Here is a 27,249-nt window from a genome sequence, read left to right on the forward strand (position 1 = left end):
AATTGTTTTTCTTACTTCCTTCACAGTGACAATTCACAAACAGTGCCCAAACCTGTCACAATTTTAAATATCATAATTCTAAACGATCTAAGTAGTTTTGCTTTGAGTATAAGCACATGAGCGTAGCCTACTAATCTTTGAGGGCAGAAATGCTTGAAGTGTAATCCCCCTCCAGCTTTTAGCTTACGCCCATGTATAAATATTTTTAAAGCAAGGGTCACTTGTGCTCAAAAATAGTTATGAGTTACGTAAAATAGTGACAGGTTTGGGCACTGTTTGTGAATCCTCACTGTGAAGGAAGTAAGAGAAACTGCATTTTTGATCCAAAGACACCTTATGTCCCTAATTTTTAGGACACTCATCAGGTTTTTGTGTATTGTTTTGGAATTTTTAAAATTGTTTTTCTTACTTCCTTCACAGTGACAATTCACAAACAGTGCCCAAACCTGTCACAATTTTAAATATCATAATTCTAAACGATCTAAGTAGTTTTGCTTTGAGTATAAGCACATGAGCGTAGCCTACTAATCTTTGAGGGCAGAAATGCTTGAAGTGTAATCCCCCTCCAGCTTTTAGCTTACGCCCATGTATAAATATTTTTAAAGCAAGGGTCACTTGTGCTCAAAAATAGTTATGAGTTACGTAAAATAGTGACAGGTTTGGGCACTGTTTGTGAATCGTCACTGTGAAGGAAGTAAGAAAAACAATTTTAAAAATTCCAAAACAATACACAAAAACCTGATGAGTGTCCTAAAAATTAGGGACATAAGGTGTCTTTGGATCAAAAATGCATTGTAGAAGAAAATATTTTTATTTAATTTTTAAACGCTGTTCACAAATGAAGATTTTTAAACATTGCTGTAACTTTAAAATTTTAAATGCGCCCACCTTCTCTTGTGGTTCAGTTAGATTGAATTTTCCAAAACGACCGTATAAAAGAGACATGTAACTATTTCATTCCGAAAAGATTACCAAAATTGGTTAACCACTCTTGAAGATATATCCCAAAAGACGAAAAAAATTTGTGATTTTCTTAATTTAAAGATACCGCAAATACCAGAGCTGATGGACTATAGGCGTAGTGGCAACTTATGCTTAGAAAAGCCTCATTTATCGAAATAAAATGGTGGCAGGCCTGGACACCGACCCATGTCACATTTTGTCGGCCTGTGTAATTTGTTGTAGCCGATCAAAGTCTATCGATTAACGTGCTAATCTCGAAAAAAGAACGCGCTAATTTTACTTCAAAGTTCCACAACGGCATGCAAAGTGTTTAGAGGTCTAAAAAATAAACAAAAATATGGAAAATTTACGTCAAGGTATGCTTAAATACTTCTCAAAACGAATTGTGTTGTAACTGTTTGCATTGTCCAGTTATTTAATATCTCGCGTATGTCTATTTTAGCCGAAAACTAACAAAAGTGTTTGTGTTCTGTTTAGCTTTAGTTAAAAATCTACGCAGATCGACGCAAGGTTGTTATAGAAATGTATGAACAAACTGATAAAGAAACAAGTGTTAATATTGCTTTTTGCCCGTGTTTGCCCCTTAAAAAAAACCACCACCAAATTTTTAACTTTTTGGCTAAGGAGTATGTATTATAATTTTCAAGGCTCTATCTTTAAAACTAGAATTTATGCCAAAAAAACGGACTTTTTCCCCATAGTGCACTGGCTAGTCGGCACACATGCCGGCAGGCTAAAAGCCCCATACAATGACTTATGTAGAAGCTGCAGGGATGAAGAAGAAGAAGAAACGGAGGAGCACCCTCTCTGCTTTTGCACAGCCCTATGCAGACTTAGACTGAAACATTTAGGATATCCCTTCATAAATGAAGGGCTCTATCTTTAAAACTAGAGTTTATGCCAAAAAAACGGACTTTTTCCGCATAGTGCACTGGCTAGTCGGCACACATGCCGGCAGGCTAAAAGCCCCATACAATGACTTCTGTAGAAGCTACAGGAATGAAGAAGAAAAAGAAACGGAGGAGCATCTTCTCTTCTTCTGCCCAGCCCTATGCAGACTTAGACTGAAACATTTAGGATATGGGCACTTCGGCCAAAAGGTCCACCAAGCCAAAAACCTTGAAACTTGAATAAAACATATTTCCACTTGATTTTGCCCCGATATTAGTTTCTAATTAGTTTGATCCTGCGCTTAACTAAAAATGTGGAATATAGTTTGATTATTTTTAGGACAAACCCCATCAATATACGCAAAAATTAGTTTTTGGCTATTTTTTTGTTATTTTTTTGACCTGTCTTCAGTTGTTAATTTATCCTTTAGGAATGGTAATATGTGACTTTATTCTGTACTGAATGCTTCATTTACATGTTAAACTTTTAAGTTAAATGCATAGCTCGCAAATAACTGTTGACCGATTCGTGCGGTCCCCAAATAACTGTTTTTCTCTGAGACTTTGAGGAAAAAATCAGAGAGCAACCGATTGAATTGTTCGTACAGAAATTTTGCTCGCACTCAGCCGACGAACAGTTTTTTCGGCTTTCTTTTGCTCGGCTCGCTTACAGACCGATTGCTCCTGAACGACGTTTCAAAAAGTCTTTTGCGCATGTGTGTGTGCATAGTTCAATTTTACAAGGTAGTCCCGTCGGTAGTAAACTGTTACCTACACTGATAGTACGTGCGAGTGAAAGGGAGATATCGCACGAGCACGGTAACTAAAAGCCAAACTAAAATTGTACCGTGGCGCTAATCAAGAATTTCTTCTCACTTCTGTGCACAGTGGTACATTAGGTAACATTATGAACTTTATTTTCGCGTTAGATTTTGAAAATTTAAGCATAAATAAAACAACAATTAAAGTTGTCTTTTAATTGATTTATTTAGAATTAAGTTTAACAATTAACAGTGCGTTTAAATTATCCGCATTCAATGAACTCCGTCGTTCACTTAGAATAAAATGTAAAGCTGAAAATGATCTTTCAACAGAGACTTGAGTAGCAGGTATGGCCAAAACTACCTGTGCCAGCGCACTCAAGTGTGGCGACTTGAGCCTTACATTTCTATAAAAAAGTAAGATATCGTCTTTTAACGATAGACGACGATACATTTTGTCGAAGTTGTCTACTTCAAAGTATATTTTGATCAGTTTTTCGGAAACTGGCTCTTCCTTTGCTTCTGAAACAGTCTGCACGTCATCCAAAAAGGCAGAGAAAAGTGACTTTTCTTCTGATGAGGATGAGGAAGAGGGGTCCATATCCAGATTAGCTTCATCAATTGTCTGCGATGCAACAGTTTGTGCGGAGGGAACTTTCAATAATAAATCAAATTATGTTGTAATTTATTGTTTTTTACAAAAATAACTTAAAACAGGTGTTAGCGTGTGACGAGGACAATTCTACTTATTAAAACTAAGAACACATATCTAAAAGCACCTATAACATAAAGGACGCAGGACCTATACTTTAATAACACTCCGTCTTACTTGGTTTAGCTCAAACAGGCGAAAAGCTATTTTTTTTAAATTTTGCTTTGCCAACCATTTTTGGTGTTCTGTTAAACTGCAGTTTACTCGTGGATCCATATATATGGCGGATAACAAAGCTTGGTTTTCAAGCAACTTACTTTCTCGAAGTTGAATTTGTGCCAATAATTTGCGTTTTATAAGATTTTGGCTCTTCTCGCACTTCAACTTAAGTTCCATCCATATAATGAAAAAGTCACTATAAACTAAGTTTTCCTCCTGCAACTTTAAGGTAGCATCATAAGCGTCTTTAAACGCGTCGACGTACGTTTCGATCCAGTCCCATTCTATGTCTGTATCAACGCTACACTGAGTGGACAGGAATTCTTTTAGCTCAAGTAGTTTTTTCACCATTGAGTATGTTGAATTCCACCTAGTGACAACGTCGAGCGGTGGTACAATTTGGTTGTGCTCGATTAAGACACGTCTGCGCAGATTACATATATATCTTATACATCTATATCAAATAATATATTTTTATATGGACATTACTTACCTATAGGTTTCAGTGCGCAATTTTTTGCACATTTTGCGGCAGATGCTAATTTTGTCGCTAATCTCGTTTAGCTTATTAATGTCATAGACACACAGCTGAAGTGTGTGCGCAGCACATCGTACGAGATGAATGTTCGCCAAGTCCAGGTCATCAAGCTTTCCCATCAAATTTTCCCCTCCAGTGTCATCCTCGAAAAGGGTCTCCTCTGTGTCGTCATTTAATATTTGTACGGCTTTAACCATGTTTCTGCCGTTATCAGATGTAACACTGTGTGTATACATTTTATTAAAATCATATGCAAAAAAAATTAATTGAATTTTTACCTGAAGATTTGATCAAGAGTTATTCCGTAATCGTCGAGAATTTCCAATATTTTTTGCTTAATGTATACGCCAGTGTGGGCACAGGTGAGCTGGATCATGCCCAACGTCTTCACTATTATCTCAGTCTTGTTAATGTTTGTATGAATCATTTGCATGTTCACACCTAGAATTGCTTTGTCCATCCTTGTTGCCACGTCAATTTTTAGCGACAATAGCTTTCCCTTGACCAAAGCCCTTATGCCGTCTTTGATGGAATGTTCTCGAGCGGACACGAAACTCATAATGTTTCTCGAGGTTATTGGGTTCATTCCCAGAGCATTGTAAATTGGATCAACGATTTCTTTAAATCCCTCGCTGTCCAAGAATAGGAATGGCTTTCCGTCAGTTGTAACTATTTTAATAAGTGAATTCACCATTGCTTCTTCACTTGTTTCGTACGCAATTTTCCTTTTCTTTATAGCTTTTGCATCGGTGTCCTCTTCGTTGTCGCACTCTCTAAATATGTCTCCGTGTTTTGTGGTCAAGTGGCGTTTCAAATTTGTTGAATGACTGCCGGCTAATTTTACTCCGCACACTTTACACTCTGATTTATTGTCCAATGTATTAAAATTAAAAAATTGATTCACTTTTTTATTAGATTCACGTCCCATTTTGCAAATAAATTGGAGCACTGCTCACTCGCCAAATTCACCAAGCCAAGTGACACGAAACAAGGTAAACAAGGTAGTTCGTTAACGTGCTTGGGCGATATTGCTCTCCCTTTCACTCGCACGTACTTTCAAAGGGAATACATTGTATAGTTGTATTAGTGAAAAGACTTTTTGGGATGACTTTTTCAGTCAATCGGTCTTTTAATAAGTCTCCCTGTGCGAGCGACATTCGTATCTCTCATTGAACGAGGTTCGTAACAGAGCGTCTCACGAACAGCTCAACGTAAAAGGCTCAACCGAAAACCAAAACGAAAGGAAACGAAGTGTGCTGCGCAGAGAGAGAACGAAGGGGCATGCTATTTTTCGGTTGTTCTCGGGAGTAGAGCGTAAGGAAAAAAACGGTTAACAGTTATTTGCATGCTTTGGTTAAATGCAAAACAGCCAGTAATTAAGGGATAGAGGTAAAGAAATACACTTTACAAAACGCTAAGAACAAATGTCCCGAGCGAATGTGGTTGAAACTGCAAAAAAAAAAAAACTGCAAACAATTTTTGAGTAAAACCAAAACCAACATTCTAAAAAAAATCACAAATATTCCATCAGAATTCGCTAAATTCTGTTGTTGAATGAACTTCCAGAAATTCACTTCTATTTTTGTCCCGAGCGAATACGGAAGTTTTTTAACGATACCTTAAAAAGTAAAAGTGGTACAAAATCAATATTTTTACACAAAATGGAGCTTGGGAAGAGTGAAAAGAAAATCTCATTATTAAAATTAAAATCCATTTTTTCCCAATTTTTTTTAACGTTAAAGGTGTGCAAACGTCCCGAGCGACAATATGGAAGTGCCCATATCCCTTCTTAAATGACCTGACCGAAATATCGGAGATAAAACTTAAGAATTTAAACTCTTTTATTAAATCCTCCGGATGGGGGACTTGATGATCAACCAACCTAAAGGCTGACTCATAACAGATAGGAAACCCAAATAGAGAGATCATACGGTACCACATTGTGGTACAGGGGTCTAAGTGTGCAGACTGTAGCCTGGCAGCCGTCCTAACCTAACTATGCATAAGGAAGCTAGCTTCGGCCAGCCGAACAAATTGCAGCTATATGATATAGTAGTTCAAGTTTTATAAAATTAAAACCTAAATTCGGAAATATTTAAAAAGAGTCATATCCCAGAGTAAAAGAAAATACAATAAAAACCAGCGAAGCAATAATTTTTATACCCTTGCCCTTGCAGAGGGTATTATAATTTTGGTCAGAAGTTTGTAACGCAGTAAAGGAGACGTTTCCGACCCCATAAAGTATATATATTCTTGATCAGGATCAATAGGGGAGTCGATATAGCCCTTATTTCAATTATAAAATATTTTGTTGTTTATTAATTCATGTAACTATTCTAGTCAAGTTTTCATTCGTAAAATCTGCAAGGGTATTAAAACTTCGGCTTGCCGAAGTCAGCTTCCGTCCTCGTTTTCCTATTAATTTGCATTAAATTTTCCGACCGTTCCTATGACAGGTATTTAATATAGTGTCCCGATTTTTTCTAAATTTTATTCGAATTTCATAAATATTTAAAAAAAAAACATTGCCAAGAGTAGAAGTTAATATTTCAAAAAACACCGAAGCTAGAATTTTTTTTACGTTTTTTTCCGATTTTTCTTATGGGAGCTATAAGATATAGTTGTCCAATCCGGCCGGTTCCGACTTATATACTACCTGCAATAGAAAGAAGACTTTTGGGTAAGTTTCATTCCGATAGCTTAAAAACTGAGAGACTAGTTTTCGTAGAAACAGACGAATGGACAGACGGACATGGCTAGATCGACTCGTCTAGCGAGGCTGATCAAGAATATATATACTTTATAGGGTCGGAAACGTCTCCTTCACTGCGTTGCAAACTTCTGACTGAAATCAGAATATCCTCTGGAAGGGTATAAAAATGCCCCATAGTGCCTTGTATAGTTGCATTATGCACATTGGCACACACACACATGCGCAAAAGGCGAAAAACCCACCGGGAAAATTCCTCTACAAAAAAACATATTTTCATGAGGTTTCTCCATACAAGCGGAAGGGACAAAACCTCATTCACCCCTTACATTTCTTCCATCTCTGGTTTCAAAATACACGGGGGTGACACAAAAAGTAAGGGGGAAATGAGGTTTCTATCTGGATCTCTGGCAGTAGAATGCAGGTTAAAATCCACTGCTTTTTCGACTTCTCGCATTATAGATTTTCCACACGTACCCAGTTATGGTTTTCCTCCACTTGCAATTACTGCTTTTCCGCACCCTCTCAGTTTTGGTTTTTACAGACCCTCGCAGTTTTGGTTTTGCACTGCTTTGCAGTATCTGATTTTCCACAATAAAAATCATGTTTTTTGTAATATTTGTTTGTGTATTTATTAATAATATTTACAATCGAAGCATTGGAACTAAAAATTTTTAATGCCTGAAGCATTTCCGGTTTTTGCTTGGCCGAATGCAGTTTTTAGGTATCCATGTCTTTTCAGTCTTCTGAAAATATCAAAAATAATTAAGATATGAATGTAAGACCATTATTACGTCTCCGCACAAAATTAAAGGATCTCTCCAGAAATTATGCCTGGTTTGCCATGGCCGATCATTTTCCCTCTGATCAGCTTTTTTATGTCGTGTATCTATATAAAAAACTATGAGAAGAAAAAATAAAATATGACAAACGCAGGCGCAACACTTCTGGTAATGTAATGTAATCTTTTGATTAAGTTAAACAACGAAGTACTATTCATACAACCATTTAATGAACACAGAACACCATTTGCAATTGGTGAAGACTAAAAACATTTCAAGTGACACTGAAATGCAGAATTTGTGTTGAAGATAGCATGGAGGCTTATATTTAGTAATGGCGAAAATATCTGTGGTACTAACCTCTGTAACGCTGAAATAAAGATTATTAAAAGACAAAATTTATTTTATCACTCACCTTTTTATTGTTGTTTAGATTAAAATTAACTATTTTCACTTTTTCCAAAAAATTTTAAATTGATGTGACCCTGCATCATATATTTGATTTGGTCATAATTTTGTTGTAAGTTAAGGTCACACGCGAATAAATCTTTCGATTTAACAATATTTTTCAGGGACCGTAATTATTAAAGGTAACGTATATTAGAGGGTATATTAGCCATTTTTCGTGTTATCAATACCACCAACACGATTTTTTATATATTAACAACACTTAAAAATGGCTTAAGCCACGATCTGACGATCAAAATATTTTATTTCACAGAAAATGTTTAAAATGTAAAAAAAACAATAATAGTTATACCCGTTACTCGTAGAGTAAAAGGGTATATTGTATTCGTGCAAAAGTATGTAACAGCTAGAAGGAAGCGTTTCCGACCCCATAAAGTATATATATTCTTGATCAGGGTCACTAGCCGAGTCGATCTAGCCATGTCCGTCTGTCCGTCTGTCTGTCCGTATGAACGCTGAGATCTCGGAAACTACAAAAGGTAGAAGGTTAAGATTTTCCACACATATTCTTGGGTCTCCTACGCAGCGCAACCGAGCGCCACGCCCCCTCTAGCCCCCCTCCCACATCTTTAAAGATTTCTGAGAAGTATAAATGCAATTTTGTTGTGTATATTTATACCTATCAAAATGTAGAAGACAAATCGGACCATTCATTAAAAAGTTATACGCAATCTAAATTTATGTATCTATCTCCCTCGCACTCCCTTTAGCTGAGTACAGCGTTCGCACTCCCTTTAGCTGAGTGACGGGTATTAGATAGTCGGGACACCAACCCGACTATAGCGTTCTCTCTTGTTTTCTTTGTAATTTAATGTAATTCCTTGAAAAATGTTATCAAATATTTTAGTCGTCTTACCGTGGCTTTTCTCTTTAATTTTGTTGAATCCCACTTTCATTATTATTATTATTTGTAAAAATTGTTTGTAAAATAAATCAATTTTATGATTATAGACATTATGATAATAGTTATATAGTTTAATTTATTTGATTAACAATTATTAATATTTTTTCTACGAATTTTAAAACTACAAAAAATTAAAACTAAATGTGAGAACAAGTTTTTTGGTTTTGGTGTATGTATAGTTGTGTCCCCTTGTATTAGGTCAACAAGGGGTCATTGTAAGAGGGGTTCCCAGGCAAAGACAAACACGAGAGAATAACTTCAAAACGTTATAATTATTCTGAGCTTCAATGTATGTACAAGTGTGAGACAAAGGTTTTTTTCAGGGACCGTAAATAATCATTATTTGAGATTTTTATTTTACAAAGACTACTGTGATTTTTTGTTTTAAACGTCAAAAATAACGTTCTTTTTACTATTGTCCACAAAGTATAAGCATGTCAACAAATCTGGAAAGAAAGTTAGCTGTTATTTGTTCATGTCTATAAAGTGCATAAAAACCGGTTAAATTGTTGACTAAAACTTTGTACAAATCTCAGTAGGCCTTTTAAAATAAAAATCTCAAATAATGATTATTTACGGTCCCTGGTTTTTTTTTAAATTCGTTAGACCGGCGGCGTGCGTTCAGCGTGGGTCGACCGTACAGACTGTTCCTTCTTTTTCTCGTTCCTTCTCATGCTCTCGCTATACACCTTGGTCCAGATGCGCGAACGATCAGCTGATCGGGTCGCTCTCAAACTATCGGGACAAGCAGTAAACTGAACATGCCGCCCGCCAATGCTAGACCTAGCATGAGACATCCTTCGCTTGTCCTGGTCCTCTGGGATGTGGTGGTGATAAGCTAACTCGGCCGTGTGTTCTTGGTATCTAATATGGAGAGATGAGAACAAGATGTGTGCGCAAGCTACAGTCTATAAATTGGGGTGTACAAGTGAGTGCGCCTAAGCCCGAATTGGCAGAGGACAGAGCTTTGTTACGGATCGCTTCAGCTGTCCCTGCTTGGTTTTAAGTGTTACCACCCGGACCAGTGCGTCTGTCCCTGGGTGCAACTCCATAACACGCCCGAGTAACCATTGTGACGGTGGGAACCGGTCGTCCTTGATGATGACAAGGTCGTCGAGACGAAAATTTTCAGCCTCTTGGCACCACTTTGGTCTCTGCTGTAGATGCGCTAACCAGTCACGACTCCAAGCCTTCCAGAAATGTCGTATCATCGCCTGCTGGATAAGGAACTGCTCTGCGAAGGATCTGGATTGCGGCTGATATTCCGGCGGCGCCAGCATTGAGTCTCCGATGAGGAAGTGTGCGGGGGTGAGCACCTCTAGATCGTCCGCGTCAGCTGTCAGAGGGCAAAGCGGCCTTGAGTTGAGACACGCTTCTATGGTTACGAGGACCGTGGACAACTCTTCGTATGTAAGCCGTCGATCTCCAATGACCCTCTTTAGATGGTATTTAACTGACTTTACATTGGCCTCCCAAAGCCCACCAAAGTTAGGTGACAGAGGAGGATTGAAGTGCCACTGTGTGCGCTGCGTCGCAAGCTTAGGGGCGATCACCTGCTCGTAATCAGCTCGCATCTGCCTGTACACCGCCTTCATTACGTTGTCTGCACCAACGAAGTTGGTACCGTTGTCACTGTCCAGAGCCAGTAAAAAATGCTCCGTGGTGAGACCTGTCACAGCCTCCAAATGAACCGCCTTTGTTGCGAGACAAATGAAAACGGCGATGTATCCCTTGTAGAAGCTAGTGCCTCGTAGACGCGCTGCTTTGATCTCTATCGCGCCTGTGTAGTCGACACCAGTTGCGATGAATGGTCGACTAGGAGGGTTGACTCGATGAACGGGCAAGTCTCCCTTAAGCTGAGTTGTAGTGGTTGGTCGCGTTCTGAAGCAGCGAACGCATTTTCGTATAATCCTTCGAACTGCTTGCTTTCCTGTCAGGATCCAAAATCGCTGACGCGTGTGCGCCAAAGTCATCTGCGCACCTCCGTGTAGCGTTAGATAGTGTGAATGACGTATTACTAATTCTGTGAAATGATGAGAACTTGGCAGGATTATTGGATGACGACGTTCGTGCGACAAATTAGAATGGCGAAGTCGTCCCCTCACTCGCAAAATGCCTTCCACTAAGACCGGCGACAAATTTAGTAACTTGCTTCGGGAGGGCAACCTTTTGGAGTCCCTAACTGCAGACAAGTCGGTTGCGAACGACTCGCGCTGTACGATCCGCACGACCGCTAACAAAGCGTAGTCGAGCTCCTCAATACTTAAGGGCCCAATGCGTTTCTCCTCCTTGCCGACAGCGTTGTTCTTGAAACGCATGATGTAGCCTGTGACTCTTAAAGCCTGGCTGAGTGTAGAAAATTTCTCAAGAAACGATGGTTGCGCGACTGCATGGTGAACGCGCACTTTGGCCACTTTCGCCTCTAACGCGGCGTCGTCAACGCCAACTTGTCCGAAATCTGTCCATGGCCAAAAGCCTTGATTGCGCACGAGCCACTCTGGCCCTCGCCACCACAGCTCGAAGTTCTTTAGCTCGATGGGAGAGAGCCCTCGCGTAGCGCAGTCCGCTGGATTCTCGGAAGTGCCTACGTGTCTCCACTGAACTGGCGAGGAATGATCCAAAACGAAGGCGACTCTATTCGCGACAAAGGTCTTCCATCTATTGACATCCCCGTGCAACCAGTGCAGTACAATTGTAGCATCCGTCCAATAGAAAGTCTGGACCGGAAAGGAACTCAGACACTTAGCCAAAGTTAGCCACCTTACCAACTTGATGGCTAATACCGCTCCACTTAACTCTGTTCGAGGTATAGTTAAGGGCTTCGCAGGAGTAACCTTTGATTTTGCAGCCATCACGGAAGAATAGCACCTTCCGTCCTGATGCTCCACCCTTAGATACACAGCAGTGGAAGATCCATCGCAAAACGCATGCATCTGAACTGAGGATATTGAAGATGGGGTGTAATGGATCCACCGATCTATGCTTATCTCGCCGATCCTTAGCAAGTCGTCTCGAAATCCTCGCCATCGCTCTGCAATATTATCAGGAACCGCATCGTCCCAGTCCAGAACCGTCTGCGAGCCGTCTGCATGCATTTTCTTGGCCATGGTAACCTCCTTCAATATTAGCTTTCCCGAAATGATGACCGGCGCAATGAGACCCAGCGGGTCAAACAACCTTGCTATACTGGATAAGATTATCCTCTTAGTGGAGCTGACTGGAATTTCGAAGTTGATCTGGTATTTAAAACAATCCCTCTTTGGGAGCCAATACATTCCTAAAGCCTTAATAGGATCTGTAGTGTCCCAACTTAACAGGGTCTGACTGCAATGATATTCAGACGGAATCGAGAGCAACAGTCTCGAATCGTTGCTGGACCACTTTCGCAACTCCATGCGCGCGGATTTTATAGCACCCGATACCTGAAGTCGCTTTTCCTCTGCCTCTTCTATAGTATGTCCTCCAGAAAGAATGTCGTCTACATATATCTCGTTCATCAGCACCTCCTCCGCCTTAGGGAATGAAAGCTGCTCATCCTTCGCCAGCTGTTGAATAACCCTGATAGCCGTGAACGGTGCTGAAGCCGTCCCAAAGGTTAGTGTCGATAATGCATAAACGTTGATGGCTCCATCCGCCGCCCGCCATAAAATCCGCTGATATTGGGCGTCTTCTGGGTGCACATCTATACAGCGATACATCTTTTGTATATCCGCCGTGAAAACAAAACGATATTTCCGCCAGTTGAGTATAACCGACGACATGTCGTTCTGCAAAGTGGGTCCGGTACAAAGTATGTCGTTCAATGATCGCCCGTTACTAGTTCGTGAGGAGGCGTCAAAAACAATTCTCTGTTTGGTCGAATGGAGTTCCTCCTTGAAGACTGCATGGTGCGGGAGTACGCAGGAAGCTACATGCCTATTCGCAGATGTGCGCTTCACTAGACTGCTTTCACTGCCCACCGCAGGCGCTATTTGCTCAAGCGAAAAGTACTCCTCGATCTCCTCCACATATTTGTTCCACCGCCGCTCCAGTTGCATAAATCGATTCAGCGCCATTTGATGAGATCTCCCCAAAACCATTGCTGGATCTAAATATGTTTTAAAGGGCAATCGTACCACGTAGCGGCCATCTGATCGACGCACATGAGTTTTCTGAAAAAATGTTTCGCACCAGAGGTCCTCCTCTGTTTCTGTCGAGCGATCAGGAACTGACTCGACTTCGCAGAATCGCTTGAGCAATGATTCAGTGTCCAAAGTTGCTAGATGACAGCGTAACTGCGTAGATTTCCTAACTCCTTCTGCTCTCCCAGACAGTAACCATCCAAAACGAGTATTTTGAGCTATGGGCTCGTCTGGCAATCCAATCCTCGTATCCGGCAGCATGATTTGTGCCAACAAGTCCACTCCCACGATGAGATCCACTCGTTTCGATCGGTAATAATTTGGATCCGCCAACGGGAGCCCTTGTATGTGACTCCATCGCCGCGGCGAAAAGCTAAGCCTGGGGAGGCAGGATGTTACGGAGTTGAGCACATATGCGGAATTTACATCTAATGAAAAATGGGGATTAATAATACTGGTAATTTTAAAGTTGGCCGTATACTTGCAACGAACACCGCTCCCTTGGCCTACACCAAAAATAGATGCTCTGGCTGCCGATCGTTTCAAATGAAGGGACTGAACAACGTGTTCGGAGACTATGGTAGCCTCAGATCCTTGATCAATGAGCGCATTTATTACTGCCTGCAGGCCGTTGGTCGGATTTTGTACCATAATACGAGCCGTAGCGAGGAGTACATTCTTCGAGGAAAATTCGGATGACGTCGCCGAATGACATCTGTAGGATGCGTGCGGATTCTGCTCCGACACTGTTTCCATGGATGCTGGCGTCACAAACTGCGATGTCGGCGGCCGGGCAGAATGCGATTGCGCGTGGTTCGATGGCTGGTTCTGAGCCTGAACCGGAAAATGGAGCAACGTATGATGACGCTGACCGCAAACTTGGCAGCTCTGGCTGCTGGTGCAGCGAGACAGGGCATGCGACTTACTCAGGCAATTGACACATAATTTAGCCCTGCTGACTATGTCCTTGCGCCTGTAACAGTCCAACTGCAAGAAAAGTGGACAACGACGCAAGATGTGGTCGCCGCCACAGTGATAACATGCGCTGTTCGAACGCTTTACATGCTCCTGTGCATTATGCACTCGCACGCGTTTGACCGGGTCTGTTGAACCTAGGCCAGCATTGGAGTCGTACGACGAGCTTCGATTCTCAATCGCATCCATTATGACTAGCCGATCGTTCAAGAATGATTCCAAATCCTTATAGGACGGAACCGTTGAAGAGCTTCCTTGGTGGTGCTCCCAAGCGTTGTGTGTCTCCTTGGGTAACTTCGATGCTACGTAATGCGCCAACCAGTGCTGCGATTCCCCGTCCAAGGCTTGAACGCGGCGGAAGGCAGCTAGGCAAACATTGACCGTGCTTAGCATCGACCGTATAGAATCGGTAGTATCCTTTTGTAGTCTGGGCAACGCATATATTGCGTTCATATGGTGCGAGAAAACGAGTCGAGGATTATTGTACCTCTTGATCATCATTCCCCACGCCACTGCATAGTTTACATCCGTGAGCTGCATTTGACGAATGTCATTGTCACGGCCAATTGGCAGTGAATCCTTGAGAAAGTGCAATCTTTGGACATTGCTCAAATTGTGGTTGTTATGTATTAGGCTTGTGAAGGCATCGTAGTAGCCTGGCCAGTCCACACACGCACCCGAAAATTTAGGTACCGTCATTTGCGGCATGTTTACTCGCAACTCCGGATCGGCGTTCCCGGCTGCTGCTGGTGGCGCAGTAGTTTCTGGTCCAAGCTTGTCGAAGTCTTCGGCGAGAGCGCAGTAGGCGTCCATGTAACGCTCCTCGAATTCTGAATGGAAATTCTTCGCAGCATAACTTGAATCATCAAATCCATCTAAATTAACGATCACCGAGTGCGTCTCCAGAAAAGCGTTCCGTAATTCCTCCACCTGATCCAACCTTTTTTTTAGATAAATCCTAGTTTTCCTCGTTTGCGAGTCCTTCCTAAAATTCTGCAGAACAGACCTAAGGGCTTGGTGACGATCAGTTTGCAAATTCACCAACTTGTCCAAATCTAAAACAATCGATTCAGGGTCCATGTTGACAAGTGTAAGACTAAGGCTTCCGCAACTCACCACCCCAGACAATTATGCAATAGGAAAAAGAATCGGTATTGCTTGTCTCGCACACAACTTGGTAACTCACTCAGTTTTGCATACCAGAACCACACCACAAAGAGGAAGCGAAGAGAAGAGGGCGCCCTGCAGATTCCAATCTGCCGTTATTGCGCTTATGTATCGATGTCTTCTCTTGCACTGCTTCGTAGAGCCAGCGTGTCGATCTGACGCAGCCGCGATCTAACGGAATTTATTTAACGGAATTATGACGTACTTTGTAAGAATTTTATTTGCTTTGCCGGTTCCCCTTATGGGCCACCATGTATAGTTGTGTCCCCTCAACAAGGGGTCATTGTAAGAGGGGTTCCCAGGCAAAGACAAACACGAGAGAATAACTTCAAAACGTTATAATTATTCTGAGCTTCAATGTATGTACAAGTGTGAGACAAAGGTTTTTTTTTAAATTCGTTAGACCGGCGGCGTGCGTTCAGCGTGGGTCGACCGTACAGACTGTTCCTTCTTTTTCTCGTTCCTTCTCATGCTCTCGCTATACACCTTGGTCCAGATGCGCGAACGATCAGCTGATCGGGTCGCTCTCAAACTATCGGGACAAGCAGTAAACTGAACAGTGTACATCATAGAATTTTTGAATATTATAAGTTGGTGATTTTTTTGTTAAAAAATAATTTAATCGTAGTGCCACAGAAATCACACAGCGCATAAGTGGCCTGATATCAGAAACCCACCGCCATTTAATTTAATTTATTTCTTACTTATTTCCTGGTGCTACAAGGATTTCCTTATAATTTAGTGCACCAGTCACATAAACAATATTAAGAATTATGCAAATACATATGTAGGTCTCTACTTATATTAGAGTTTTACACTTATATCTAACATTTAATACAATCAACAATTAACAATAAGAATTGACGGTTTAAATAATTGTTGAAAATTTAAATTTAATTAGTTAGTTTTGTTATTTTATTATAGATTTAATTTTAATTGGTACTTTGCGATTTTAAAAATGTAAATAATTTGTCCCTAAATTGCGTTGTGCTATCAATTATTTTAAGATGTTGTGGCAACTCGTTCCACAATCGAATAGTGTGAATAACAAATTGGCGATCCGAGGATGCTTGCTTATGTTTAATGTTAATAATATTTTGGGTTCTTGTCGAGGTGCCAAATTTCAATTTTTCATACAAATAACTGGGTTCTTTAGTTTTTATAATTTTATGTAAAAGAATGAGATTTCTGGCATTACTCCAGGATTTAAAATTAAAGACATATATGCTATTGGCAAATGACGTGATGTGTTCCCCTCTTTTAATATTGAATACGTATCTAGCTATGTTATTAAATGCAATGTTTAGCTTGTCTTGCGAGGCACTGTCACAATGACCGAAAATCTCTATTCCGTAGCACAATGTTGGTAGGAGGTAAGCTTTTGCTATCATAAGTCTTATGGATGTTGGTAAAAATTGTTGCGACAAATAAAGTTGCCTGAGTTGGCCATATGATCTCCCCACAGATTTGACAACATGTGTACTCCATGACAAATTGGAATTCATTGTAATGCCAAGATTAGCCACCTGTTCTACATAGAAGATCGGAGAATTACCAATACGTAAATTTGGGAGATTACGGATGCTTGAAGATTTTTTACTTATAACGATACACTTACATTTAGACGGATTAAGCGAGAGACCATTGTTTGTTGCCCACATACTAACATTTGACAATTCAACGTTACATATATCTACACAGTCTAATATTCTTCCTATCCCTGTAGTTCGCCGGGACTGGTCCCGAACTAGCGAAATCGCCATACACCGGGGGCTTGGGACTAACTCCCGTTCATACCACCCGCAATGTAAATTTCTATCCACTTTTACCACGGCATGTCCTACGGTGGTCATATGGCGAAGTTCTGCATTACCTTTCGCCACAAAAGGGACCGATAGGTGGTCCCATATTATACCCCTTTTCGCCACAAAAGGGGCCACCTATCGGACCATCTATCGGACCACCTATCGGTCCCTTTTGTGGCGAAAAGGGGTATTAAATGGGACCACCTATCGGTCCCTTTTGTGGCGAAAAGGGGTATGAAATGGGGTTGGTGTTTTCAATACCAAAAAAGCTGAATGCTATGAAACTTCACAAGAAAAAATACTTTTTGTTAAATTAATTTATTGTATTATAAGTAGACAATTTTTCTATTTTTTTAATTTATATTTATTGAACAAATTCCTCTGCTGACACGTTTTTGTTGAGTTCCTCATTGTTGTTATTATTTGATTTGGATTTATTTTTAAAAAATCGTTTCTTTTGCAATTGAATTGCCTTGGGAATCAATATTTCTGCATTACCAGATTCTGAAACAATATCTAAAAAGAAATAAGATTTTAGTGTTTTAAAATAAAATGAGAACAGAAACTAACTTCGGCAAGCCAAAGTTTTAATACCCTTGCAGCTTTCAGGAATAAAATTGTGACTAGAAAAGCATAAATATAAAATAAGAATAACCAACAGTTAAATGTAGACTTATTTCACGCTTTTGAAACTTGAACCGACAGACAGACGGACATGGTTAAATGGATTTACTTTATAGGTTTGAAAAGGTCTCCTTTACTGCGTAACAAACTTCTGGACTAAATTATAATTCCCTCTGCATGGGTTTAAATATATATTTTTAGATTTTGTTATACAAGCCTGTTTACATCAAACCATGTTTTAAAAGTGAAAAGCAGAAAAAGACAGAAAGAAATAGGATTAAAGACAGATGGCATTCTAAGTAAATAGATTGAAATTGAATCAAGAAACTAAGTGTATTATAAAAAATACAGTTATAAAAATAACCTACCGTGAAGTGCACCATAGAAATGTGTAAAGGAGTTTACGGCTTTTTTTTTCCAGAAAGGCCTTTAACATTAAATCCCACAACAAACTCATCCGTGAGAACCCTCCGCAAGTTTTTTAAACCCCCTTCTGGCAGCAACAACGATCTCATGGCTTTAATCTAAAAAGGAAGAAAATTTCACTAAAATATTTATATCAAAGAAAAAAGACTTACGTAGGAGTCCTTTGCACCACTATTTCTCCTTCTCCTCTTTAACAAATCGACGAATGTGCCTGTTGCTGTTCATGGCTAAATATCACACATTATTAGGTATTTCACTTGCACAACTCATGGTGTTACTCACCTGTTGACGACACCTCAGATCACAACAAAATATAACACTTTAAATGTACAATAAGACAAATTAAATACAATGTTTACAAAATTTGGCGCAAACATTGGGTTAGTGATGGTAGCGGGGTTGGGTAGTTATGGCAATCCGTTACGATTAATATTGCGACTACCGATATCGTATAATCGATGGCAATAAAAACATTCGCTAATATTATTTTTGTTTAGTTCTATGTATATAAAATTAGGTACTTATATATTTATTTTATATATCTAAGCACCAATAAAATCCGCTTGTTATGGAAGGAAAGAAAACGTTTTGCTACTGAACCACCGCTATTGTTAAAAATATTGCTGCAGCTAAATTGCTCATTATTAAATATAAATAATATAAAAAGAAATAAAATTTTATCATTTATTATTTTATTTTATCTCATTATTAAGTTTTTATTTTATTATTTTAACTTTTTTTAAATTTGTTTTTTATATAAACAAAATAAAGTTGTATTCGTTATTAAAATCATTATATACTTGTCAAAAATTTCATTTTACAATTTTTTTAACTCATATAGAAGTGTTCACATAGAAGTGTTCACTCTCCGATAACTCTTTTGCTCTTGTAAAAAATACACACGCCACCTATTGACCCTTAAGGGACCACTGGGTGGTCGATCCCTTTTCTACCCCGAAAGTGCCACCGGCCCCCTTGAGAACTACAGGGATAGGACAGCTAACATACATTTGAACATCGTCAGTTGGTAAATCGTTCACATACATTGAAAACAAAAGTGGACCTAACACAGAGCCTTGGGGCACGCCACGTTTTAGTAAAAGTGGTTCTGAATATCCACTTTCAGTAAAAACAGCTTGCATTCTACTACTCAAGTATGATGATATAAGTTTAACAGCGGGTCCAGAAAAGTTGAAGAATTTTAAAAGTTTTGTACATAGAATTTCGTGGTTAACCGTGTCAAATCCTTTGCTGAAGTCCAATAATGTTAAAAATGTAATCTGGTTACTGTCGAGTTTCTGTCTGATGTTCTCGATTATATCTAATATCGCAGTTGTACAGCTTCTAAATTTTCGAAATCCAGATTGGTTATATAAACTTTGCGCATTTATATGGCAAATGTGTAACCCATTATTTTGTTTGGCGAGAACCCTCAATATTGTACGACTATTCGATTGGGATGCCTCTATATCAGAAACGTTGAATAGAAAACATAAACACACGCAATTTAAGAACAATTATGTTGTACCAATAAAAAAACCCAACCATTACGACTTCTCTTACACAAGTATAACTAATCCTAATACATTTCATATTTAAGAGATATATTCTAACGAAAAAGATTTTGGTCATCTGCAGCTTCTCTTAGTTCGCCTTCCTTCTCAACAGATGATTTGTTAAGAGAGAGCGAAACATTCATTTGGAGATCGTAAAGCTTCTGCATACTCTCAACGCCCATTACCCCAGCTCCCACGCATTGAGTGACGTGAACAATCCACTATAGGCTGGATGACCACTTTAGGTGGCCAAAAGTAATTTTTGAAAGTCCTTAAAATTAGGATCCAATGATGTCATTCTGTTAGGATAACATCAGACTTTAATGTTACATACCAGAAATTTTAACAGAGGCTCGCACTGTTAAGGTACAGGCTGTTAAAACAGCTATTGGCAGTGACGGGCACACGTGGATCAAATAATTTAATAAAAACAAGAACTTTTAAATTAATTCAAAGAGCAATTTAGAACGATTATAACAACCGGTGCTTTACGGCATCGAAAGAAGGTGGATTAAACTAATTTTTTGTATACTTTAAGTATTAAAATATAATGCGGTTTCTTTGCAATTGACAATTTTTTTATACCCCTTTAACTTTTAACAAATCGAAATAAAAACTCATCTTTAAATAGACAAACAAAGAGAATGTGACCTAGTTTCACCTTAATATTTATACTGGGTTGTGGGGATTTCGATTCTTGTCATATGAATGTAATTTGAAGGTCCACTTTTGCCCACTTTTTCCAAAATCTGTATTTAAAGGCCTCGACCTAAAACGGCAAAACACACGCAAAATTGGTGCACAAATGTCAATTGCGATGATATTTTTAATGAACGGTATACAGGTATCTTTCTAATTATATATTAGTAATTAAAAAATTTTTTAACACCATCTTTTCAAAAGAATAACTTTGTTAAAAAGTATTTTTTAATTTTTTGTGTTTCTTATATTGATTTTAATAATTAAAACTCGATTGCACTTAACAAAAAAATGGAAGCCACTCAATTTTTTTTTGGTAATTATATTCTTTTTATTATAAACAAAACAATACAAAAATATAATTTTTAAAGTTTATTTTTGTCCCAAAAAAAAATTTTTTTTTTTGAAAAAAGGCGTGACCATGCCCATTTTTTCATAAAAAACATAAATTTAATATTATATATGCAATTAAAAAAAAAAACCTTTAAATTGTTGCTTCGTTTTTAAGTTATTAATTAAGGCCATTTATTAATTAAGTGGTCATCCAGCCTATAGTGCAATCCCCCGCCGTGTAAAGACCCAAAAGAGGCGCTTAAGCTTTTTTAAGCGTCTCGCCTCCCTGAAGATCTCGTAGTTTTCTCTTGAAAGCTGTTCATTAAGGTAAACAGCAGCCGGCGAGTTCATTCCCAGCAGTTGAAGGGGTAGTGGCTGTTTAAATTCTCTTCGGTACGTACCAGCCGCGCGCAGTTTGCGGCTTTATCGCGCACGTGCTCGAATTTAATTATAATGACCGGGTCTACGGTCGGATTTGGCCTTCTCGGTGATATGCGAAAGGCCTCGCGAATCCTCGGCGGCGGCGTAAGTTTCAGATTGAAACACAGTGAGTGAAATAATGATTTTAAGTTTTCATTATCTTGGTAAGGCACTCCATGGACTCTCAGGTCCGCTGCGATGGACTCGTTCACTTGCGTTGCCACCCGCGCTTCAATCTCTCCAACCCGCCCTCCTAGAGTTTGTGCATCTTGGGTCTCGGCCTCTAGTTGCATCATCCTCTCCTTTAGTTTTTCCACCACTGCGACCTCCTTCTCCAGTTGGTGCACCCCTTGAGTGAGTTCTTCTATTTTTCCACTCATCACGTTAACTTTTTCATGCATTTATTGTAAAATGCGATCCTCAGATTTTTGTATTGAGGCAGTTATCGTGGCAGTAATGCTAGCAGTCTGCTCAGCAAATTTCTGCTCTACCAACTCAATCAACGTAGTTGAGAGTGTTTCATTTGGACGGTCTTTTTTAAGGTCCGTGGACGTATTTTCGCGCAAGCGTTTTGTTGCTGGAGCCATTTCAGTGTTTTAGTGAGTGCGTGTGCGTGTGAGTTTTTTCGGATTCCGTTTTGCTTAGCTCGACGCTTGTTTTGTGTTTGCTTTGGCTGGTACTGGCAAATATAAATTTGCTTATTGCCAACGTATTTAATTGTTTTAGCAAAATTCACTGCACGGATCAAAACTACACAAAGTTTAAACGACACTTTTCAACAATTTTGGATTTTTTAGACGCGGGAATTTCACAAAAACAAAGACTTTTTGGTGACTCTTTCTGTGTACGTGTGTCTAGTTATTCCTTTATTTTTCAATTAACGCTCAGAAATGATCTATCCCCACACCGCCACCTGCAAAAAGGAACAGGATTTCAAGAACACAAAAACCAACTTCTCACTTTCCCGCTGGGAAGCCAAATTTCTGTACAAACCATTTAACCGGATGTTCTCTGATTCTTTGCTCAAAGTCTGAGAGAAAAACATTTACTTGGAGACCGCACGAATCGGTCAACACTTACACCAGTTTACAAAAAAAATCGATGAAATATACCATGAATGAAACTATTGTTTTCCGGTAAGGTGCGTTTTCCTTATTAAGAAAATGGCACTTAAAATTTTTTTTATGGATAACATTTTTTTTTAAGTGTAAAAAACGTTTTTGACACTTTTTTAATTTCTAAATTGAGTTGTGGTTAACCGATTTCAACCATAAATGACTCATTTTACAGGTAATAGAATGCCCTCTAACTTTCTTACACATTTAGAAGTTACTCAAGTTAGAAATTAAAAAAGTTTCAAAAACGTTTTTTTAATTTCTTAAAAATTTTATCCATAAAAAAATTTTTAAGGGCCATTTTCTTAATCAGGAAAACGTACCTTACCGGAAAACAAAAATTTCATTCATGGTATATTTCATCGATTTTTTTTTGTAAACTGGTGTTATTAGCGAGCTTTGGTGCCAATTTTACAAAAAATATATGATACATATGACAATATGTTTGTAATTCCATTTAGATTTTATTTCATTATACATACCTTCTTCTATTTTAGGTGCTGACAAATCATAGTTTAAATTTGTTAATTGCTCTGAAAGACTTGTTGAGCGGCATTGCTTTAGAAATGAGTGTGTCATTAATTTGGATGCGGCCCATCGAGACAGAGGAGTTTTATTTAAACATAGTTCAACGATCTGATGAAAATCATCGGAAAAGGTTTTTTTCATAAATGTATCACGGCGAAATAGTTCATTTGTTTGGTGCACAGAAATTGATCCTGAAATTAGGAAACTGTTTAGTTGGGCAGTGCTATTATTGGTATTAAAATTCATTACTAAATATTTTAAAAGGAAACTATTTTTTATTTATTTATTTCATTCATTCATTCATATTTATACCCGTTACTCGTAGAGTAAAAGAGTATATTGTATTCGTGCAAAAGTATGTAACAGGGAGAAAGAAGGGTTTCCGACCCTATAAAGTATATATATTCTTGATCAGGGTCACTAGCCGAGTCGATATAGCCATGTCCTTCTGTCCGTCCGTCTATTCGTCTGTATGAACGCTGAGATCTCGGGAACTGCAAAAGCTAGAAAGTTGGGATTTCCCACACATATTCTTTGGCTTCCTATGCAGCGCAAGTTTGTTTCAGCCGAGGGCCACGCCCCCTCTAACGCCCACAATCGCCCACAAAGGATTTTAAAAGGCGTCTGGCGCCTACACCTTTCAAGCTTTTAGAAAAGTGAAAATGCAGACGGACATGGCTAGATCGACTCGGCTAGTGATCCTGATCAAGAATATATATACTTAATAGGGTCGGAAATGCTTCCTTCTAGCTGTTACATACTTTTGCACGAATACAATATACCCGTTACTCGTAGAGTAAATTAATAATTAGCTCTAAAATGTATGTGGATGGAGTAGACTGTATTTTGATATTTATGTAAAAAATATATGCACGCAGCAAGAACACAGCAAAAACACAAAGCTGCCAATTTCGGCGGATCACTTTGAATTTGAAATATTTACTGTGGATGGATTATATATTTTTAACAGACATTCCGAAAATGTAGTTTATAGACCACGAATATATATTAGGGTCTTGGAATTGATTTAAACACGCAGAGTAGTAGAAGTGGACTGTATTAGAATATTTATGTATAAATATATACACGCAGGTGGAACACAGTAAAAACGCATAGTGCAATTTTTGCGGAATAATTTTAAAAATCGTAACCTTTTATTTTGGCTGGGTTATATTTTTACATACACTTCGAGTTATTTTTTTGAATATATATTTATTTGTAATTTAAATAAATTGTCACTGCGGATTTGCAAACTTGTGGATAGCCACGGAATTTTTTGGAGTGTACGGAATTTGGTCACAAAGGAATTGCGATATATTGGAATATATATATTAAATGCCTTTGCGTCGGATTAAGGGCCGGTTTCTCGAGTCCCTGTCAAAGTCCCTGATAGCTATCTGTTCGAAAAACTTAAATACCAGATAAACTGTTCGTAAAAGCAAATCCGCTTTCTCGACTACTTTAATTTATCTGAACGAGAAACAATTACAGAGTGCTGTTAACGCACAGAATTGTGCTGTGAAGCGCAAAAATGGCGTGCTTTGGGTATATTTCAAGGGAAAAGTCAGCTGTGATTTCGTTTCTTATTCTTAGTTGGCTTTGGGAAATCAGCTGTCATTCTATCGAGCCGAAAACGCTTAACAGGGACTCCGAGTCCCTGTCAAAGTTAGCTCTCACATTGGTGCTCGAGAAAGTCAAAATGCCTTAGCAGGGACTTTATCTGTTCGAGAAATGTTAGCCGGCACTCGAGAAACCGGCACTAAATCTCTTTTGAATTTAGACAAGAAATCATACAACAAGTTGAACGAAATGGGGTTCGAACAACTGACTGAATGACCGGCAAATAATATTAATATGTAGAACTTATCTGGAGCGGTACAAGCCACCGTAGCTGCTGGTGAACGCTGGTACTAGTGGAACTTCTGGAAATATCCGGTCGATGGATCAAAATATTGGGGCGGGGGTGACTTGATTGTAGCAGGCGATGAGTCCCAGGGAAAAAGGCACGGGTAGAACTTTTCGGGTATTACGCGACGTGCGTGTGTTTATTTGGTCACTTGAAAATAGGAACTGCTTAAGCCTATCTTAGCTTATGGGCTCCAGAGCGGAGCGGAGACTTGCGGGAGATTTGGTGGGGGAGAGCGAAGGGCAGTGCGAGCAAGCGAGATGTGGACATCTGGAGAAAACTGCCGCTCGACACTGCCTCCAGAAATTAAACGCCTTTTCGGCGTGAACACTTATGACTGATCCCCGTTTTAATCCGAATAGGACTGACTCCTTAATTCTAAAATATTCTCTAACGAACCTCGGCCAGTTTAATTTGTAAGCTTCTAGAACTTTGAGTTTTGTTTAAAATAAAGGCTTATGCTGAAACTGTCGCACCTCGTTGTAAAATTAAATTATGCTGACCGGTGCAATTTTGATTGAAAATTGGAACGCAATACTTTTGGCTTCGAATGTGAAAGTTTGGCTTCGAACGGAAGCTGTTGTTTACTTTAACGATAGGTTTATTTATCTTAGCAGAACGGTCAAGCACGAAACGAACGGTCAAGCCTCGAAATTTATGAAAAAGGCGAAAGCAGAATCATAAACAGAGGCAATGTAGCTGAGATTGAATTTAAAAATTTGTTTAATAATTTAATAATTCCATAAGTGGAACCGTTTCACGGGTTGGATAACTCTCCCCCTTCTAAAATAGATCGTCCCGATTCATTATGGATTTCGATAAAGCGATCTCTTAATTCAGTTAAAAATATTTCTTCGTTAATAGGTTTTTCTAATTCTGGCAGTTGTTTTTTGGTTACATATATATTTCTGTATTTAATAACACTATGCAGCATCTAAAATTTTCCTTTATGGATGCTATATTTTTGAATTCGTTACGAATTCCCAAGTTGAACTACGTTTTCCATAATGCATAATATCAATGTGTAAATTTTCGCCTTCTTAAATGGGATTGGCTTCCCCAATTGGAAAGGGGTGTCTGTTATATTTGTTCTCATTGCAAATTGTACAATTTTTTACATATTCTTTTAGTTTTACAAATAGATTGGGCCAAAACATAATCTACTGGTTTGTTTATGATTTTCGTCTAGTCTGCTATGAGCTCGATTGTGTGTTTCCTCTATTATTATAGCTCTATCTTCGGCGTTTTCTAAATTTATAATTTGTAAGTAAAACTATTTTTTAAAGAAACTTGAATATGATAAAAATCTTCTTAACTACAATGAATTCCAACCGTTATGCTAGGTGGAAGATACTCTCTTAATGTGCTTATAAGGTTCTGAACTGTATCATATTCGATTATGTGTCTTGTCTTGTCAAAAATGTCCAGTGATTCATGTATTTTATACATGTATATAACAAATTCTTTTATATTTGTGGCCCTAAGTTGTTCCGTTTTATTTAATGTTTTTGAAATAAACGTAATTGGTTTATTATCTTGTGTACTGTCCCGACAGTCGGATGCGTCTGTAGTTAAATCGGAAAAAAAACCTTTCCATTTCCCCTCCTAGATATTTCGTTAATGGTTGAGCAATTTATGCATGGATACGAATAAATTTTCTGTAATACCCTGTTGGGCCTAGAAACTTCGGAGTTCTCTAATATTATATGGAATCGGATATTTTGCTTAATCGGATGTTTGTAATAATTACATTATTAAAATTAATTAATTTAAAGAATTTAGATTTTTTGAGACAAATTTTCATATTTGCTCTTTGTAAAATATTAATTATTTTAATTCAGTCAGCATAGTGTTGTTAAATAGTGTTTGAAAAAATAAATTTGTCGTCCATATAAACATGGCAAGTTTTTCATACTTGTTCTCTTAAGATATTATCCATGGCTCTTTGAAAAATTCTGGGTGCGTTTGTTAACCCAAAAGGCATTCGTAAAAACTCAAATTTTCCATTACTAAACGAAAATGCTGTTTTTTCAATATCTGAATCTTTTATTAAAATTTGGTGGAGTCCAGATTCCAAATCAATTGTTGAGAAGTATTTAGCTTTTCCTAAATTAGCTAATATTACAAACGGGTCTTGCATCGGGTATCTGTTCGGTGAAGTGTTTTCGTTTAGTTTTTTGTAATTTATTACTAATCTATGTTTGGGACTGCCATCTTCATTTTGACCTTTTTTGGGTACCACTAACACTGGAGAATTATAAGGACTTCTACTAGGTCTTATAATGTTTTCCTTAAGCATTCTATTGATGTCCGTATTAACGAAATCTGATACTGATAAGGCATAAGGACATTGTTTACTATAAATTGCCCTGTAATTTTCGATGTTTATTTCACTCCGAATATCGGTACGAAATGGAATTTGCAAATTTATTTTTGGGTATTCCTCCTCGATTATGTCGGTTATTTTCTTCTCCAGTACTTCTACTCGATTTTTACTGGTCATATTAATATTGTTGATTTTATTTCGCTTGGCCTCATTAGTTTCAATATTTTTTTTCTTTTGTGGACAGAAAAATCGACGTCGGGGGGTTTAGGATTTTTGGAACCAATAACACAGGCCGACAAAATGTGACATGGGTCGATGTCCAGGCCTGCCACCATTTTATTTCGATAAATGAGGCTTTATT

At 38.5% G+C, this 27,249-nt stretch overlaps 1 protein-coding gene and 1 long non-coding RNA gene across 4 annotated transcripts in view; both read right to left on the bottom strand.

Annotated features, from left to right (window-relative positions):
- Stlk (Ste20-like kinase) overlaps positions 1-27,249 on the bottom strand; it is a 265,199-nt gene that overhangs the window by 104,437 nt on the left and 133,513 nt on the right. For 2 of the 3 annotated variants that reach the window (XM_070213266.1, XM_070213268.1), the window contains one exon: positions 22,611-22,847. In XM_070213266.1, the coding sequence (XP_070069367.1) occupies positions 22,611-22,847 (237 nt within the window). Of the gene's footprint in view, positions 1-7,456; positions 7,480-22,610; positions 22,848-27,249 lie in introns of those variants that run through there. The other variant, XM_070213267.1, reaches the window with a different exon arrangement.
- LOC138912707 (uncharacterized) lies at positions 17,258-18,422 on the bottom strand. Its single transcript, XR_011418260.1, has 4 exons — positions 18,288-18,422; positions 18,158-18,232; positions 17,948-18,103; positions 17,258-17,471 (listed from the first exon to the last, which is right to left on the bottom strand). It is a non-coding gene; the product is annotated as an uncharacterized lncRNA (long non-coding RNA).

Source organism: Drosophila takahashii, chromosome 2R (assembly GCF_030179915.1).
Source record: "Drosophila takahashii strain IR98-3 E-12201 chromosome 2R, DtakHiC1v2, whole genome shotgun sequence".
Taxonomy (NCBI): Eukaryota; Metazoa; Arthropoda; class Insecta; order Diptera; family Drosophilidae; genus Drosophila; species Drosophila takahashii.